The sequence below is a fragment of the Solanum lycopersicum genome, chromosome 12 (assembly GCF_036512215.1).
Source record: "Solanum lycopersicum chromosome 12, SLM_r2.1".
NCBI lineage: Eukaryota > Viridiplantae > Streptophyta > Magnoliopsida > Solanales > Solanaceae > Solanum > Solanum lycopersicum.
The window spans coordinates 34,300,660-34,320,806 of record NC_090811.1 but is presented as its reverse complement, the minus strand read 5'-3'; the positions used below and the strand labels follow the sequence as shown (position 1 = coordinate 34,320,806).

The 20,147-nt window shown below is 38.6% G+C and overlaps 2 protein-coding genes across 2 annotated transcripts; one reads left to right on the top strand and one right to left on the bottom strand.

Annotated features, from left to right (window-relative positions):
* The first annotated feature begins 400 nt into the window (after positions 1 to 400).
* Positions 401 to 1,387, top strand: LOC138340328 (uncharacterized). Its single transcript, XM_069292043.1, has one exon. It carries the CDS (start codon positions 401 to 403, stop codon positions 1,385 to 1,387), a length of 987 nt encoding a protein of 328 aa, XP_069148144.1.
* A 7,357-nt stretch (positions 1,388 to 8,744) lies between these two features.
* On the bottom strand, positions 8,745 to 19,172 carry LOC138340327 (uncharacterized). Its single transcript, XM_069292042.1, has 12 exons — positions 18,330 to 19,172; positions 17,951 to 18,224; positions 17,579 to 17,808; positions 17,127 to 17,307; positions 16,347 to 16,444; positions 16,107 to 16,253; positions 14,915 to 15,102; positions 10,481 to 10,623; positions 10,268 to 10,411; positions 9,485 to 9,578; positions 9,159 to 9,333; positions 8,745 to 8,882 (listed from the first exon to the last, which is right to left on the bottom strand). The coding sequence occupies exons 1-12, from the start codon at positions 19,170 to 19,172 to the stop codon at positions 8,745 to 8,747; spliced, it is 2,655 nt and encodes an 884-aa protein (XP_069148143.1).
* Positions 19,173 to 20,147: the final 975 nt, after the last annotated feature.

Sequence of the window (20,147 nt, the reverse complement as noted above, 5' to 3'; positions counted from 1 at the left end):
TTAGTGAAAATGATTGAAAAATCCTGTGAGACGGGTCGTGGTTTTACTTCGTTAAGAAAGGAGGTTTCCACGTAAAACCATTGTGTTGTTTAAATTGCATTTACTTTCTGTTCATTCTTGTTAGTGTGGCAAGGGACCTAGTCCATTGACTGATAAGTGAAGGCACATATTCTATCAAGTGGTACCAGAGCAGGCACTCTCTATTTGGTTAACACCAAGGAAGTGATATATATGTTCTAGAATGGCTGCTCCACATAATCTAGAAGAAGTTCAGTCTTCAACAAGACCTCCTCGTTTCAATGGACATTTCTACTGTTGGTGGAAAGTTAGAATGCATGATTTCCTCATGGCTGAAGACAGTGAGCTATGAGATATCGTACTAGATGGACCGTTTATTTCGATGATAGAAGAAAAGGATGGAGAGAAAACCATGCTTGTTCCTAAGCCTAGACAAAAATATGATGAAGCTGATAGGAAGAAGATAGAAAAAGGCTATAAGGAAAAAACTCTTCTTGTCTGTGGGATAGGACGAGATGAGTTGAATCGTGTCTCAGCCTGTGAGTCTGCGAAAAAAATTTGGGACTGTTTAAAAATAGCTCATGAAGGAACTGAACAAGTCAAAGAATCAAATATTGATATGCTCACCTCTTTGTATGAAAACTTCAAGATGAAGGAAGGAGAAACCATTCATGAGATGTTCACAAAATTGTCCTCTATTACAAATGAGTTGAGAAGTCTTGGGGAACCTATCAATATGAGCAACCAAGTCAGGAAAGTGCTTCGAATTCTTCCAAAGTCATGGGAAAGCAAGGTTGATGCCATTACTAAAGCTAAAGATCTGAAGGTACTGACAATGGATGCACTCATTCGAAATCTGAAGACTCATGAGATAAATCGATATCATGATTTGTCAAAGAAGGAAGTAAAAAAGGATAAGTCCTTGATGCTGAAATACAAATCAGATGAAGACTCCAGTGATGATGATGTGGCTTATCTTATCAATAGATTTAAAAAAATTGTGAAAAAGAACAAAAGTTTTAGAAGAGAAACAAATGGTCCTCGAACTGCTACTCAAAATAATATCTGCTACAAGTGTGGAAAAGCTGGGAATTTTATTAAACAGTGTCCTTTACTCAAAACTGAAAACAAGGAATATCAAAAACCAAGAAGTGACAAAGAGAAGAGAAGGGACCTGGTACTCAATAAAAACGATCACAAAGCTGCTGCTGACTATGTTGTCAAAAAGGCTCTTGCTGCATCGGGAGACTCCTCAAGTGACTCAGAAGATCCTGATGAACCAAATGATGTGTCTATGGTGGAGGTTCATGAAGAGGAAACCATATTCAATGAAATGTTTGCTTTCATGGCTCATACAAAAAATGAATAAGAGGATGACAAGGTAACTCTTCTCGATATGAAACATGATCTAAATAATTATTCTCTTAAAAAATTGAAAACATTAGCAAATGTTATGATTGATTAAATAATTGAGTTAACCTCTGAAATAGACATTATGAATGTTCAACTTGATAGTTTAACTGAAAAAAGGTTAAATTGGAGAAGAAGATGTCGAAAATGGAAGTTAAAATGGTATCTCTAGAGTCTGACAACACTGAATTTAAAAATCAATTCACTCAGATAACTGAAGAAGCTGAAATGCTAAATGGAAGGTCAAATGGTTTACAAGTTGAAACTGAAGAAAAACTGAAAATCACTGAGAAAAACATGGGATTGGCCTTGGAGAAGAGCAACAACTTAGAAAAGGATATTGTCAAACTTAAGGAAGAACTTGAAAAATCTCTTAAGTGGACAAAATCCTCTAAGTTGTTGTCTAGTGCAACAAATCAGAGTAATTTCAATAAGAAATGTCTAGGTAGTTTGAATTTCACTCCTCCCTTTAACCCTCACAGTAAGTATGTGTTTGTGTCTGACAATCTGTTTTGTCATCACTGTGGTAAAAACGGGCATTTAAAGGGAGAGTGTGTTGGCTGGAGAAATTCTCATGAAATACTCTCTAATTATACTGAAAGGCAAAGAGTACCAAAAGAGATACCTTGTCCTCCAAAACCTGTTTCAACTGAGAGATTTTCAAAAAAAAAATCTGTCTCTACTCCAAAATCCTTTGTTAGAACGTTTCAAAAATGGCACTATTCGACTAGATACAATCTGATCACTCTTTTGTCTGCCTTCTGGGAACTCAAATTGAAGTGGGTTCCCAAGCTTAACAAGTGATTCTTGTTGCAGGTGAGTGAGAGGAGCAGCAGTCAATGTTGGTATAAGGACAGTGGATGCTCAAAATATATGACTGGTGACATCAAAAATTTCCTCTCACTCAAGACACTTCATGGAGGAGGTGTCTCTTTTATTGATGGAAAAAAGGGGTAAATTTTGGGAGTTGGTAAAGTGGGAAAGACTCTTGAAGAATCAATTGAGAATGTGTATCATGTTGATGGGTTTAAGTATAGTCTTTTGAGTGTGTCTCAAATTTGTGACAAGGGAAATGAAGTCAAGTTTACTTCTGAGAAGTGCATTGTGGGTAGTCTAACTACAAAGAAAGTGATTCTCACTTCCTTTAGAAGTAAAAACATCTATGTGGCCAACTTAGAAACATCTCATTAAGATGATCTGACATGTCTTAGTGCTCAAAATGAAAATGCTGATCTTTGGCATCGCAGGCTAGGGCATGTGAGCTCATCTTTATTGAATAAACTTATTTCTAAGGACCTAGTCCGAGGTTTGCCAAAGTTGAAGTTTTGTAAAAACAAAATATGTGAAGCCTGTGTCAAAGGAAAAACAAATCAGATCATCCTTCAAGCCAAAGAAGCAAGTAACCTCATCAAGAGTACTGGAATTGTTACACATGGACTTATGTGGACCTTTGAAGGTTCAAAGCAGAAATGGCAAGAAATACATTTTGGTTATAGTTGATGATTACTCAAGATACACATGGACAAGATTCCTAAGATCAAAAGCAGAGACGCCTGATGAATTGGTTGTGTTTCTCAAAATGATTCAAACTAAACTGAATCAAGTGATTGTTGGGATTAGATCTGATCATGGAACTGAGTTTGAGAACTCAAAACTGGATCAATTCTGCATGGAGAATGGTACAAGTTATAATTTTTCTTCTCCAAGAAATCCTCAACAAAATGGAGTGGTGGAAAAAAAATAGAACCTTGGTGAACATTGACCATGATCATTGAGTCAAATCTTCCTCAAAATTTCTGGGCTGAAGCTTTCAACACAGCATGTCATGTTACTAACAGGTGTCTGATAAGGGTTGTTTTGAATAAGACCCCCTATGAGTTGCTCAACAACAGAAAGCCTATGTTGAGTTATCTTAGGGCTTTTGGCTGCAAATGTTTTGTACTAAATAATGGAAAGGATGATCTGGGAAAATTTGATTCTAGAACTCATGAAGTAGTGTTTGTTGGATATTCTTCATCAAGTAAAGCATACAAAATATTCAATAAAAGAACTCAATGCACTGAAGAAAGCATCCATGTGGTGTTTGATGAAGATGGAAACTTTAAAAGAAATGGATCAAATAATGAAGATGAGGTGATCAAGTTGTTCAATTCACAGAAGATTGAAGGAAGTGAAGCGGATGCAGAACATCAGTTGAAAAATAACTGTAATAATAATAATCATAATCTATCTGAACAGACCGATGAAGTTGAAAAGTATGATGAGGTACCTGGTTCTACTCTGAATTCCAGTCAGAGTACATCAAACTTTCCAGAAAATGATGCCATCATTGAAGAAGAAGAAGAAAATGTTGATCAACTCAACTTGTCTGCTTTGAGAGACCAGGATGGAAACATAGTTCATCACATCCTCTTAATAATCTTATTTCTCCTTTGAACTCTGGAATTCACACTAGATCAAAAACAAGAAATATAGTTGCATTCTCAGCATTCATATCATCTATTGAGCCTAAGAATGTGAAGAGGCATTAGGTGATGCAGATTGGATCAACTCTATACAAGAAGAACTTCACCAGTTTGAAAGAAGCAAGGTATGGTACGTGGTTCCTCGACCTGCTGGCAGAACAGTGATAGGAACCAGATGGGTTTTAAAAAACAAGCTTGATGAAAATGGAGTGATTACTAGAAACAAATCCAGGTTAGTGGTTGAAGGATATAATCAAGAAGAAGGAATAGACTATGATGAGACTTTTGCACCTGTTGCAAGGATGGAAGCCATTAGAAATTTTATAGATTTTGCTGCATTTATGGGGTTCAAGCCATATCAAATGGACGTCAAAAGTGCATTCCTAAATGGAGATCTGAAAGAGGAAGTATTTTTTAAACAACCTCCTGGGTTTAAAGATGATGAACTACCAGATCATGTGTTCAGATTGAATAAGGCACTGTATGGCTTAAAGCAAGCACCTAGATCATGGTATGAAAGGCTGTCAAAGTTCCTGTTGAAGAATGGTTTCAAAAGAGGAAAAATAGACAATACCTTGTTCTTATTAAAAAGAGAACAAAAATTACTTATTATTCAGGTTTATGTGGATGATATAATTTTTGGAGCTACTTCAAAAAATTTGTGTGAAGAATTCTCATCGTTAATGGGAAAGGAATTTGAAATGAGCATGATGGGTGAACCGACATTCTTCCTTGGGCTACAAATCAAGCAATCATCAAATGGAATCTCAATCAGTCAGGAGAAGTACATTAAGGATCTACTAAAGAAATTCAATATGCTTGACTCCAAACCTATTGATACTGCTATGAGAACAAATTCCAAGATTGTAGTAGAGGAATCTGATCCTCTTGTGAATCAAACCATGTATAGGGGAATCATTGGATCCTTGTTATATTTGACTGCTAGCAGACCTAATATTGTTTACACTGTTGGAATGTGTGCCAGGTTTCAAGCATGTCCTCGTGATTCACATCTTAAGGCTGCAAAACGTATTCTAAGATACTTGAAGAAGACAGGGGACCTGGTTCTCTTCTATCCAGCAGGCGACACTTTTGATCTAGTTCGTTTTGCAGATGCTGATTTTGCTGGTTATCAAGTTGACAGGAAGAGTACTTCTGGAATGGCTCATTTCCTTGGATCTTCACTCATTTCTTGGGGAACCAAGAAACAAAATTTTATGGCTCTTTCAACATCTGAAGCTGAGTATGTAGCAGCAGCTGCATGTTGTTCACAGTTGTTATGGATCAAGCAACTATTGGAGGATTTTGGTATAAACATCAAAGTTATTCCTCTTATGTGTGACAATACTAGTGTAGTTAGTATGGGAAAAAATCCAGTTCACCATAAAAGAACGAAGCACATTGATGTTAGACATAACTTTTTGAGAGACAATGGTGAAAAAGGGAATATTGTGCTTACATATTGTCAAACAGAGGAACAAATTGCTGACATCTTCACCAAGGCTCTTAGTAAAGTTCAATTTGAGAGAAATAGGCTGAAGTTGGGTATAATGATCTCTAAGTGAAATTCGTAGCTTCAAATAGTTGAATTCCCTTGATGGCTAAATCTTCAGTACATGTATCCGTTGTGTTAATAATTTAATATTTGGATTAGATAATTTTGGTACCTTTTGTAGGTATACTTTCAGGAAGGACTAGCTTAGTAAAGAGATGGCTAGAACTACTGGGGAATGAGGATAAAACTGTGTTATGGGACCTGGTGCCTGTCCAGGTTAGCCTTTGTACATTAAATTTAAACTGAAAACATATGACCGTTAATAATGCCACGTGTCAGTCATCGGTCATTCTGACCGTTAGTCCCATCGCTTATTCCTCAAGCGCCACATCAAATCAAGGACCTAACACCGTTTTAAATCCTTTTTAAACGCTCTTTATTCCTTTTATTGATTTCTCATCCGTCTCTCAACATTCTTCACTCAAAAAAATGGGAAAAGTTAAAACAAAAAATCTGTTCTTCCTTCTTCCTTTTTTTCTCTCCAAAAAGCTATTCTTTGTTCTTATTCTAGTCAAAGAAGTATGATCCTTCTTCAACCTCTAAGAAAATGCTCACTGCTCTCAACGAAATTGAACCTATCGCTTTTTACTCTCCATCAGCAGTAGAGTCCATATCTAGTGTTCATTTGAGTTCTCAGCATGACACTTATGAAAACCCCTTCCGTTCCATAGATCTGAATACCACTAGTATACCTACTGGACCTGGTCTTTACAATGAAATGTTGCCTGACAATCTGTTTGAGGGAGACTTGCCAAGAAATAAATTGTTTGAGTCAAACATTTTGGGAGCAAGTGAAGAACTGGTTATAGAAAGTCTTGCAATAATGAGAGAAGAGGCGAGGGCTAAGCAAAATGAGGCTTTACAAGGAGAAAAGTTAAGAGACACTCAACCTATTTTTGATAAAACTCCAGATTTTGGGAGGTATCCTTCTTCTAACTCCTCAGATTCTGAAAGTGATGAGGAACCCATTAAATGGAAGGTTGAAAAAAGGGAGGTTGGAGTGTCTAGAAAAGGAAAAGAAAAGGTAGTGGAATAAACTCCTAGAAGAAGACCTACTACTAAGTCTGATGCTAGGAAATTGATGGCGGATGCCTTAACGACTAGTGCAAGATCTACAGCTGCAATTAGGAGTGTCAGGACTTTTAAAGTATCAAACATTAAAATACGTGAATTTGGTGTAATTGAGGTGTCTACTAAAGAAATGGAAAAGAAAAATGAGAAGAAAAAGTCAAGTTAAACAATGTAAAAAGATCCAGAGAAAGTTGAGAAAACAAAATCCAAGAAGAAGAGTTCTGCAGGAAAACGGAAGAGATCACAAGGACCTGGTACCCAACAGAGAAATAAAGAGGAGGTCAACATGCAGGAAATTGTTGACAATTTGAGAAAGCAGGCTGTGTTGGCTAGTAGAGTCTTTGACATGGGAATCATCAATCTTCCCGGCATGGACTCTCTTCATGACATGGTAAAAATTCAATCATGGATGCATCTATTCAACAGGAAATCTCCTATTCTCTCTGAAGAATAAGTGCGCAAATTCAATTACAACATTCAATTCAAAGAATATGGGAGTATCCTCACAAGAGTAAATGACATTGCAGTGCATCTGGATGAGATTCTGCTAGGCAAAATTCTCAGGGTACCTAGAGAGGGGACCAGGTTTGTGACTGGGAAAGCTTGTTCGATCGATTTTATGTCCTTGGTTTCTAATCTTCCTACAACATAGGTTGTTGGGGTTTTTAAGAAGGTCATGAAGAGTGAGTACCAATTGGTGTTCGAATTTGTTAACAAAGTTCTCCTTCCTCGGACTGAAAAGAGGACTTCAACAACTTCTGCTGACTTATTTGTGATGGAGATGTTGTGCAGATTTGAAGCTCTGAATATCCCAGGACTTATGCTTGAGCACATGTACAAAACTGTCATGGAGAGGAAAGTCATTCATGGAATGGGATACGGATACTTTCTCATTGAAGTATTCAAAAATTTTAAAATTTCTCTGAGTGTTGGCAGGGTTGGGACTGTGAAACAAGCTTTTTCTCAGAGTACCTTGGTCGAATGTGAGTGTATCGAAGGGAAAAGCAATCCCAAGAGCAAGATGGCTCAACTCATAGATGATTAGGATCAACTCAAGCATGAGGTTGAGGATCTAACTATGCGTCTGAGTGGTAAAGATGCTGAAATTTCCTTACTCAAAGTTGAACTACGTACTGCACAAACTGAGGGACCTGGTACGTCTATGGTTCAAGCCTTGGAGAGGGAAAATGCAGAGCTGAGGGCCAAGATTCCTGCCTTGCAAGAGAAGGCAATTAAGGACAATGATGCTGCCAATGCTCGACTCACTCTCATTCTCCAGTCCCTTTCTAATCATGCACCTAATTCAGCATGTAATGTTCTCCAAAACTTAGAAGTAAATTGCGTACCTCTATCCTATATGATGGAAAGTGGAACTCCATGGAATCGAACAATTTCTGGGATATAGAGTTGGACTAACTTCCCTGCATTGTAAGTCATATTTACCGGAATGAAGTAAGCAGACTTAGTTAACCTGTCAACAATTACCCAAATAGAATCATACTTACCCAATGTCTTTGGAAGACCAACTACAAAATCCATTGCAATTCTTTCCCACTTCTATTCAGGAATGTGCGTTCTATGAAGTGTCCCTCCAGGCCTATGGTATTCATACTTTAACTGCTCACAATTTGGCCATTGGGTAATAAAATATGCAATGTCACGCTTCATTCTACTCCACCAAAAATATTGCTTTAGATCACGATACATCTTGGTTACACCAGGATGTATAGAATACCTTGAACTATGAGCCTCTCTAAGAATAGTGTGAATCAAATATCCACACGGGGCACACATACCCTTCCCTTAATCCTACTGACGGATTCTTCATCAATTACTGCCTCTTTAGCCTCTCCTTGCAACAGCATATCTCGAATTCGGCTCAGCTCCTCATCATCAAACTGATTTCCCTTAATCTTGTCAAGAAAAAAAGATCTTGCCTCCACACAGGAAAAAAATCCTCCTTTCTCTAGTACTTCCATCCTCATAAAGTCAATAGCCATAGTTCGAACTTCTCTAGCCAATGGGCGTCTAGAAACCTGTAAGTGGGCTAAACTACCCATGCTCCCTGCTTTTCTACTTAAAGCATCTGCCACAACATTGGCTTTTCCTGGGTGATACAAAATAGTAATATCATAGTCTTTTAATAGTTCCATCCACCTCCTCTGCCTCAAATTCAAATCTTTCTGAGTAAAGACGTATTGTAAACTATGATGATCTGTGTAAACTTAACACTTGACCCCATATAGATAGTGTCTCCATTGCTTTAATGCTAATACCACTGCAGTCAACTCGAAATCATGGGTCGGATAGTTACGTTCATGCACTTTCAATTGCCTCGAAGCATAAGCAATTGCATTCATCTCCTGCATTTGCACTACACCCAAACAAGAATAAGATGCATCACAATAAACAATAAAATTTTTACCTTCCACTGGCAAGGTAAGAATTGGTGCAGTAGTCAACAAAGTCTTGAGTTTCTGGAAACTTTCTTCACATTCATCCAACCATACAAATGGAACATTCTTCTTAGTCAAATTTGTCAGCGGGGAAGCAGTAGAAGAAAATCCCTAGACGAATCGATGGTAGTAGCTAGATAAACCAATAAAGCTCCTTACCCCTGCAACATTAGTAGGTCTTACCCAACTCTTCACTGCTTCAATCTTAAAAGTATCCACCATAAATCCATCCTTAGAAACCACGTGCCCTAAGAAGGACACTGAATCGAGCCAAAACTCACAATTGGAGAATTTGACATAAAGCCTTTTCTCCCTTAACAACTCCAATACAATTCTCAAATTCTCCTCATTTCCTTTCCTGCTCTTTGAGTATATGAGTATATCATCAATAAATACAATAACAAAGTGGTCCAGATATGGCTTAAAAATTCAGTTCATCAGGCTCATGAAAGCAGCAGGGGGCATTCGTAAGCCCAAAAGACATTACTAAGAATTCATAATGCCCATACCTGGTTCTAAAAGCAGTCCTTGGCAGATCTGTTGCCCATATTTTTAATTGATGATAACCGGATCTCAAATCAATTTTAGAGAAGACACAAGCACCTTGTAACAGATCGAACAAATCATCAATGCAAGGAACGGGATACTTGTTCTAAATAGTTACCTTATTCAGCTGCCTGTAGTCTATGCACATCCGAAAACTTCCATCTTTCTTCTTCACAAATAGAACAGGAGCACCCCAAGGGGATGTACTTGGTCTAATAAAACATTACCTAACAACTCCTGAAGTTGGGCCTTTAACTCCCTTAACTCAGTTAGAGCCATTCTATAAGGGGGAATGGAAATGGGGCGAGTACCCGACTCCAGATCAATATAAAAATCAATATCCTTATCCGGTGGCATACCAGGAAGGTCTGCAGGAAACACATTCAGAAACTCACGAACTATCAAAATAGACTCAATCGAAGGTACTTTAGTAATATCATCCCTGAGATGTGTCAAGAAATTTAAATCACACTTAATCATCATCCTCTTATCACGAAGAAAAGAGATAATATGAACAGGAGTGGAAATATAGTCACCCTCCCACACTAGCGGATCTGTCCCAAGCTTGGCCAATGTCACAGTTTTAGCATTACAATCTCAGATTGCAAAATTTGGAGAAAGCCAAGTAATACCCAGAATTACATCAAAATCAACCATATCTAGAATAATAAAATCTACATAAGTTTTGCTCCCCACAAAAGTCACAAGGCATGATCTGTACACCTTCTCAACTATCACAGACTCACCCACTGGAGTAGAGACACAAATAGGCATATCAAGCAAATCACAATATAAATCAATATCAATAACAAATGAGGAATATACATATGAAAATGTGGATCCAGGATCAAACAATACAGAAGCCATGCAATCACAGACCAAAAGAGTACCTGTGATAACAGCATCAGATGTCTCTGCTTCAGACCTCCCGGGGAAAGCATAACAATGGGCCCTATCACCTGTCTGTCCATTGCCCCTAGCAAGCTGCACTGCAGTAGTTCCAAGTTGCCCGCCACCCCGAGTGAACTTGTGACCGCCATTACCTTGGCCACCACGTCCTCTATATAGGCGACCTTTACCATCTATTTTGGCCAATATTTTCCTAATATGTCCAGCCTCTCAACGTCCATAACAAGTCCTGGAGTCATGTATAGGTCTTTGTGAAAATGACAAAGTCTGGAGATAACCTCCAAACTCATAAAAAGGCTGACTTTTCTGCGACGGACCCCCAGCTAAAGCCTGCAATGAAGACTGAATAGGAAGGGATGGATAACCTCCTCAACTTCGCCCTCTGGAGTAAGAACCACTAAACTCACCTCCCTTATGAAACTTCTTAAATGTCGATGTTGTGGTGAAGTCATCTGGCTTCACCCCTCTACTGCTATCACAAAATCAACCACTTCCTGAAAGAATTTTGCTGCAGCAGCTACCTGTAAGGCTGGAATCTCCAAATCTGACCTCAATCCTTTCACAAAGCGGCGAATCCACTTTTGTGGACTGAAGCAAAGCTGAGTGGCATACCTGGATAGTGCACAAAATTTGGCCTCATAAGCAGCAACAGACATCCTTCCTTGCTCTAGCATCAGGAACTCATCTCTCCTCCTATCCCTCAAAGTCCAGGGTATATACTTCTCCATAAATAAGGTAGAAAATGATGCCAAAGTCATAGGTGGTGCCTTTGCCGGCTGACACTCAACATACAACCGCCATCACATTTTGGCATCCCCCTGAAACTTGTAGGTCATAAACTCAACATCGAATCATTCTATTATGTCCATCTTATGTAACAGCTCATGGCAATCAACCAGAAAATCATATGCATCTTCATATTCAACACCCTTGAAGACTGGGGGTTTCAACTTTAAGAACTTAATGAAAAGTTCATGCTGATCACATTTCATTATAGACCCTGTAGTCAATCGAGGAAACGTGCCTACTTCCAATGATGCATCCATGGGGGGAGCCACAGCAGCTGCATGTTGTACTCCTTGAACCTATGGTGCTGGTGCAGAAAACACAGGAGGTGTCTTACCCTGATCAGATAACCCGCTAAGATAAGTAAGAACCTTATTAATCATCTCTGGGGTAGGCTGGGGTGGTACATCTTTATCCTGAACCTGCTTATTTTCCCTTCTTCATTCTCTCACTACCTCATCAGTCGGTGGAGGAGTCACTTCTTTATTCCTAGCTGAACCAGGTGTTTGTCCTTGCCTCTAGTGGGCATCTTCCTACGACCTCTACCATGACCTCTTGCCACTACTCCTCCTCGAGTTACAGCCCCAATGGTTGGCTCAGATGCACCCTGTCTTGCCGGTGTCGGTGTTGGCACAGTTGTTGCTCTAGTTCTAACCATCTGCAAAATAGAGTGAGAATGTCAGATACCAATTGTATAACCTATATACCAATTGGATCCAACTAATAGCACGGAAGAAAGAAAGAATGGAGTTTTCCTAAAGTCCTATAGCCTCTCGAAGAAAAGTAAAGGCATCCTCATACCGTTCCTCAAGACTCTACTAGACTTGTCCTTGTGTGATGAGACCAATGAACCTAACACTATGATACCAAGTTTGTCACGGTCCAAAATGAGTCGTGAGTGGCACCCTCACTTAACCTCCTAGGTGAGCGAACCAACAAATCTAAACCCCATATTTACCAATAGATCAACTATGAATAATAAAATTATGCGGATGATCCAAAACTTTCAAACGTAATCAATTAAATAAGCTTCTAAAGTTTAACACTTATTATCCCCAAAATCTGAAAGTGATCACATCAAGGACAGCTATCATCAATTTACCAAGTCTAAGAATATTTAAGAAACCAAAATTAGCAAAAAGATGGTCCATGTCCGAAATTCAAAAACATCAAGACGTGAATGAGAGAATCCAGCACGAGCTAGAAATAATAGCTCACCCTGAACTTTGATGTGCTGGAGACTGGCTAGAGCTGAGGGAGAGTCGAAGTCGATGGTACACTTGCTGCACTCCACAAAAGAACAGAGAAGAAAAGACAAGTAGGGGTCGGTAAAAGGAACACGTACTGAGTAGGTATCGTCGGTCAACTCAAAATAGAAATCAATATATATTGAATAATAATATAAAATTAACTACAATACTTAACAGGTGTCAAGCAACAAACACATGAACCATTGACAACAACAACACCATAATAGGTACACAATCAATCACAACATCAAGCACACCTATGAGGACTCATGCCTCCACACCCTACTCATTTGGAAAATAGGTTCCTTGAGATTAAGTATATTAAGTTACTTCAAGATTCCTTGCCTTTAATGTTATTGTGTCAGAACGTGACACTCCGATCCCATAATACTGTGTCGTAACGTGACACTCCGATCCAATTATCTAATTATTTTATTTCAGCAAGCCTTATTTATTCAAGGCGTCATTTTAATAGAGAGGGTTCAAGATTAAAAATTCAATAGTCTCATAATTTTAGGCCAACCACAAACCACACAATCAAAACATACAACCACACAATCAAGTACATAGGAGACTTAACAATATCACTCAATACATATCAATCGCTATTTAGAGTTTATCTATCAAATAGAAATAAACCATAACCTACCTCCACCGAAGAATCGAAGTCAAGCAACTATTTCTCCAACGCTTTTCCTTTCCTTATTGTCTCCGAACCCTTCCAATCTATCAAGTATATATATGCATAAGGTGTAAGTTGACAACCCCATAAACACTCAGATTATTCTATGTCTAACCTATACCCATCAATTCACCTAATTATATAATCATTTTCTTAAAGTTAAAACCTAAGGGTAAGTCTTAGTTCCTCCATTTATCCCAACTTTAATAAAATTTAAGAAATTAAATACACTTAATATTACCTATCTCAATATATCTAAAATATAGTCTATAATATGATAATTAGAAGAACCAAATTTAAAACAAAAATTAACTAGTTTTGAACTGATAATCTGCCCAAAGAACATATTTACAAAATGTTACTATATGGCCACAATTTAATTAAATCTATTTTTTCTCAATTCTTCAAATTATTTATCAATAAGACTAATATCCCATTAGGAGTTCCTGTATGCCACTCAACTCCTCAATTTATTTAATCGTGCTTAATCGTTATACTTTTATTATTTTAAAGATAACAATCCTTCTGCTATTAACAAATTTCCTTTCCTTCCATATAATGAACTTTTTCACTAATACTTGTTCCAATGTCTTTTAATAATCACACTATACCTTAGTAACATTCTTATCTAAATATAAAATTTCCTACTATAATCTAATCACGGTAATATTAATTCTTCTCTAATCACAATTTTCTACACACCTTTAAATCACGAACATCAATTCTTGACCATCACGATGCCATAATCATCCTCCAATTATGTTGCTGCCATTTCCCATACAAACCCACAACAAATTTATCCCTACCATTTTCATATACAAAAGTTATCATATCATCCTTCTATTTTTAATAATATAATAATAATCATAAATTCTTGCCCAACATTTACTAACTAAAATTGGACAACCAACTTATTGAACATATAAAACAAATGGATCATTAATGCATTCCAAGAATTTCCTCCTAATTAATATAACCCAACACATATTACCTAAGGAAAATTAAAAAGTTGAAGCATTACCTGAATGACAATCGTTTCTGATTGACGCCGCCGGTAATGTTTTTCTCGTTACTCTTCTTTATCTATTTTCTCTGTCCCTACAGATTTTTTACTACCCTAGTTATTAAAAGACTAATTGTAAAAATAGTTAAAGCGCTCCACCATTAATTTGAACGTTATTTTCCTTAACCACCAACTAAATAAATATTAAAAACTTCCCCACTAATTTCATAATTATAATTCCAAATAGTCCAAAATATTCACTTAAAATATATCGGAAAATACTTTATGAAATATAAGGTTTTAACACATGAAACGGCCCAAAGGGTCATTACAATATATACCAATTTACCCATTGTTCTTCCTCTCAAAAGAAAGTGAGAGTAAGGAAAGGTACCTGAATTGGTAAAAATGTGTGAATATCTTTTACGCATATCAGCCTCACTCTCCTAAGTGGAGTCTTCGACTAGCCGATTCGTCCATTGAACCTTGATAGATTCAATCTCCTTTGACCTTAACTTGCGGACCTCCCTATCTAGAATAGCTATAGGCTCCACCTCATAAGATAAATTCTCGACAAGTAGAACCGAATCCCAACCAATGATGTAGTTTCCATCACCATGATATTTTTTTAGCATAAATACATGATATATCGGGTGCACTCTTGACATTCCTTGAGGCAATGCCAATTCATAGGCCACCTTCCCCACGCGCTTCAGAACTTCAAATGGAACAATATACCTCGGACTAAGCTTGCCTCGCTTACCAAAACGCATCACACCTTTCATGGGTGAAACCTTCAGCAAAGACTTGCTCACCATCCATAGAATTTAAGTCTCTAACCTTTCGATCTGCATATTCCTTCTTCCTGCTCTGATCTACTAAAAGCTTTTCTTGAATAAATTTCACTTTCTCTAATGATTCCCTTAGAAGATCAGTACCCCAAGGTCTAACCTCAAATGCATCAAACCAACCAATGGGGGACCTACATCTCCTCCCATACAATGCCTCAAATGGCACCATATCAATACTCGAGTGATAGCTATTGTTGTATGAAAACTCTAATAAAGATAAAAATTTATCCCAATGACCACCAAATTCTATACCACATGCACGAAGCATATCCTCAAACACTTGAATCATTCACTCAGACTGACCATCAGTCTGAGGGTGAAATGTAGTACTAAGATCCAGTCTAGTACCTAATTCACCATGTAATGTTCTCTAAAACTTAGAAGTAAATTGTGTACCTCTATCTGATATGATGGAAAGTGGAACTCCATGCAATCGAACAATTTCTGAGATATAGAGTTTAGCTAACTTCTATGCATTGTAAGTAATCTTGATCGGAATGAAGTGAGCAGACTTAGTTAACCTGTCAACAATTACCCAAATAGAATCATTCTTACCCAACGTCTTTGGAAGACCAACTACGAAAATCTATTGCAATTCTTTCCCATTGCAATTGTTTCCCACTTCCATTCAGGAATGGGCATTCTCTGAAGTGTCCCTCCGAGCCTATGGTGTTCATACTTTAATTTCTGACAATTCGGGCATTGGGCAATAAAATCAGTAATGTCACGCTTCATTCTACTCCACCAAAAATGTAGCTTTAGATCACGATAGATCTTGGTTGCACCAGGATGTATAGAATACCTTAAACAATGAGCCTCTCTAAGAATAGTGTGAATAAAATCATCCACACGGGGCACACATACCCTTCCCTTAATCCTCAAGACGGCTTCTTCATCAATTACTGTCTCTTTAGCCTCTCCTCGCAACACCATATCTCGAATTCGGGTCAGCTTCTCATCAGCAAACTGATTTCCCTTAATCTTGTCAATAAAAGAAGATTTTGCCTCCACACAGGCCAAAAATTCTCCTTTCTCTAGTACTTTTAGCCTCATAAATTCATTAGATAGAATTTGAACTTCTCTAGCCAATGGGCATCTAGAAACCTGAAAGTGAGCTAAACTACACATGCTCCCTGCTTTTCTACTTAAAGCATCTACCACATCATTGGCTTTTGTTGGGTGATACAAAATAGTAATATCGTAGTCTTTCAATAATTCCTTCCACCTCCTCTGCCTCAAATTCAAATCTTTCTAAGTAAAGACGTATTGTAAACTATGATGATCTGTGTAAACTTCACACTTGACCCCATATAGATAATGTCTCCATTGCTTTAATTCAAATACCACTGCTGTCAACTCCAAATCATGGGTCGGATAGTTACGTTCATGCACTTTCAATTGCCTCGAAGCATAAGCAATTACATTCATCTCCTGCACTAGCACTGCACCCAAACCAGAATAATATTCATCACAATAAACAATAAATTCTTACCTTCCACTGGCAAGGTAAGAATCGGGGCACTAGTCAACAAAGTCTTGACTTCTGGAAACTTTCTTCACATTCATCCGACTATACAAATGGAACATTCTGCTTAGTTAAATTGGTCAGCAGGGAAGCAGTTGAAGAAAATCCCTTGACGAATCGACGGTAGTAGCTAGCTAAATCAATAAAGCTCCTTACCTCTGCAACATTAGTAGGTCTTACCCAACACTTCACTGCTTCAATCTTAGAAAAATCCTTCATCACTCCATCCTTAGAAACCACGTGCCCCAAGAAGGACACTGAATCGAGCAAAAACTCATACTTGGAGAATTTGGCATAAAGCCTTTTCTCCCTTAACAACTCCAATACAATTCTCAAATGCTCCTCATGTTCTTTCCTGCTCTTTGAGTATATCAGTATATCATCAATAAATACAATAACAAAGAGGTCCATATATAGCTTAAAACTTCTTTTCATCCGGCTCATGAAAGCAGCAGGGGCATTCGTAAGCCCAAAAGACATTACTAAGAATTCATAATGCCCATACCTGGTTCGTAAAGCAGTCTTTGGCATATCTGTTGCCCATATTTTTAATTGATTATAACCGTATATCAAATCAATTTTAGAGAAGACACAAGCACCTTGTAACTGATCGAACAAATCATCAATGCGAGGAATGGGATACTTGTTCTTAATAGTTACCTTATTCAGCTTCCTGTAGTTAATGCACATCCGAAAACTTCCATCTTTCTTCTTCACAAATAGAGCAGGACCACCCCAAGGGGATATACTTGGTCTAATAAAACCTTTACTTAACAACTCCTGAAGTTGGGCCTCTTAACTCAGCTGGAGCCATTCTATAAGGGGGAATGGAAATGGGGCGAGTACCCGACTCCAGATCAATACAAAAATCAATATCCCTATCTGGTGGCATACCAGGAAGGTCTGCAGGAAACATATCCAGAAACTCATGGACTATCGAAACAGACACAATCAAAGGTACTTTGGAAGTATCATCCATGAGATGTGCCAAGAAATCTAAACCACCCTTACTCAACATCCTCTTAGCACGAAGAAAAGGGATAATACAAACTTGAGTGGAAATAAAGTCACCCTCCCACACTAGCGGATCTGTCCCAGGCTTGGCCAATGTCAAAGTTTTAGCACTACAATATAAGATTGCAAAATTTGGAGAAACCCAAGTAATACCTAGAATTACATCAAAATCAACCATCTCTAGAATAATCAAATCTACATAAGTATTGCTCCCCACAAAAGTCACAAGGCATAATCTATACACCTTCTCAACTATCAAAGACTCACCTACACGAGTAGAGACACAAATAGGCATGTCAAGAAAATCACAATACAAATCAAGATCAGTAGCATATGAGGAGGACACATGAAAATGTTGATCCAGGATCAAACAATACAGAATCCATGCAATCACAGACCTAAAGAGTACCTGTGATAACAGCATCAGATGTCTCTACTTCAGACCTCCCGGGGAAAGCATAACAATGGGCCCTATCACCTTTCTGTCCATTGTCCCTACAAAGAGGTGCTGCAGTAGTTCCAAGTTGCCCGCCACCCCGACTGAACTGGTGACCGCCATTACCTTTGCCACCACGTCCTCCAGAATGACGACCTCTACCATGACCAACTTTACCTCTAACTACTGGGGATCTGTAACTCTGTTTTGGACAGTATTTTCTAATATGTCCAGCCTCTCCACATCCCTAACAAATCCTGGAGTCAAGTATAGGTCTCTGTTAAAATGACAAAGTCTAGAGATAACCTCCAAACTCAAAAAAAAGGTGACTGGTCTGCGACGGACCCCCAACTGAAGTCTGCAATGAAGAGTGAGTAGGAAGGGCTTGATAACCTCCTGAATTTTGCCCTCTGGAGTAAGAACCACTAAACTCACCTCCCTTATGAAACTTCTTAAATGTAGATGTTGTGGTGAAGTCGTCTGGCTTCACCCCCTCTATCTCTATCACAAAATCAACCACTTCCTGAAAGGGTTTTGCTGTAGCAGCTACCTGTAAGGCTGGAATCTGCAAATCTGACCTCAATCCTTTCGCAAAGCGATGAATCCGCTCTTGTGGACTGAAGCAAAGCTGAGTGGCACACCTGGATAGTGCATGAAATTTGGCCTCATAAGCAGCAAGAGATATCCTTCCTTGCTCTAGGCTCAGGATCTCATATATCCTATCCCTCAATGTCCGGGGTATAGACTTCTTCGTAAGTAAGTTAGAAAATGATGCCCAAGTCATAGGTGCTGCCCTTGCTGGTTGACACTCAACATACAACCACCACCACATTTTGGCATCCCCCTGAAACTGGTAGGTCACAAACTCAACACCGAATGGTTCTACTATGTCTATCTTATGTAGCAGCTCATGACAATCAACTACAAAATGATATGCATCTTCTGATTCAGCACCATTGAAGACTGGAGATTTCATCTTTAAGAACTCAATGAAAAGTCCATGCTGATCACCTGTCATAATAGACCCTGTAGTCAATCGTGGAAACGTGCCTACTTCTAATGATGCATCCATGCGGGGAGCCACAGCAGCTGCATGTTGTACTCCTTGAACCTGAGGTGCTGGTGCAAAAAACACGGGAGGTGTCTTACCCTGATCAGATGACCCTCTATGATAAGTAAAAACCTGATTAATCATCTCTGGGGTAGGCTGGGGTGGTACTTCCTTATCCTGGACCTACTTATTTTCCCCTTCTTCACCCTCTCTCACTACCTCATCAGTCGGTGGAGGAGTCACTGCTCTACTCCTAGATGGACCAGGTGTTTATCCTCTACCTCTAGTGGGCGTCCTCCTGCGACCTCTACAAGGGCCTCTTGCAACTGCTCCTCCTGGAGTTATAGCCCCAATGGTTGGCTCAGAGGCACCCTGTCTTGTCGGTGTTGGTGTGTGCACAGTTGTTGCTCTAGTTCTAAACATCTGCGAAATACCAATTGTATCCAAGTAATAGCACGAAAGAAAGAAAGAATGGAGTTTTCCTAAAGTGCTATAGCCTCTCGAAGAAAAGTAAAGGCATCCCAATACCGTTCCTCAAGACTCTACTAGACTTGTCCTTGTGTGATGAGACCAACGAACCTAATGCTATGATACCAAGTTTGTCACGACCCAAAATGTGTCGTGAGTGGCACCCACACTGAACCTCCTAGGTGAGCGAACCAACAAATCTAAACCCCAAAATTTACCAATAGATCAACAATGAATAATAAAAAAAGCGGAAGATCCAAAACTTTTTAACGTAACCAATTAAATAAGCTTCTAATGTTTAAAAATTATTATCCCCAAAATCTGGAAGTCATCACATCAAGGACAGCTATCCTCAAATCACCAAGCTAAGAATATTTAAGAAACAAAAAAAAGCAAAAAGATGGTGCATGTCCGAAATTCAAAGACATCAAGACGTGAATGAGAGAATCATGCACGAGCAAGAAATAATAGCTCACCCTGAACTCTGATGTGCTGGAGACTCGCTAGAGCTGAGGGCGAGTTGAAGTCGATGGTACACTTGTTGCACTCCACAAAAGAACAGAGAAGAAAATACAAATAGGGGTCAATACAAGGAACACGTACTGAGTAGGTATCATCGGTCAACTCAAAATAGAAATCAATATATAATGA

Excerpts from the sequence above, each read along its gene's own strand:
- LOC138340328 (XM_069292043.1), top strand. The coding sequence starts at position 401 with ATGATAGAAGAAAAGGATGGAGAGAAAACCATGCTTGTTCCTAAGCCT.
- LOC138340327 (XM_069292042.1), bottom strand. The coding sequence starts at position 19,172 with ATGATTAATCAGGTTTTTACTTATCATAGAGGGTCATCTGATCAGGGT. Across the intron at positions 16,254-16,346 it reads ATTTGGAGTTGACAGCAGTG|AAAGATTTGAATTTGAGGCA; the intron begins GTATTTGAATTA and ends GTCTTTACTTAG. Across the intron at positions 10,412-10,480 it reads TAGGGGCAATGGACAGACAG|GTACTCTTTTGGTCTGTGAT; the intron begins GTGATAGGGCCC and ends CTGTTATCACAG.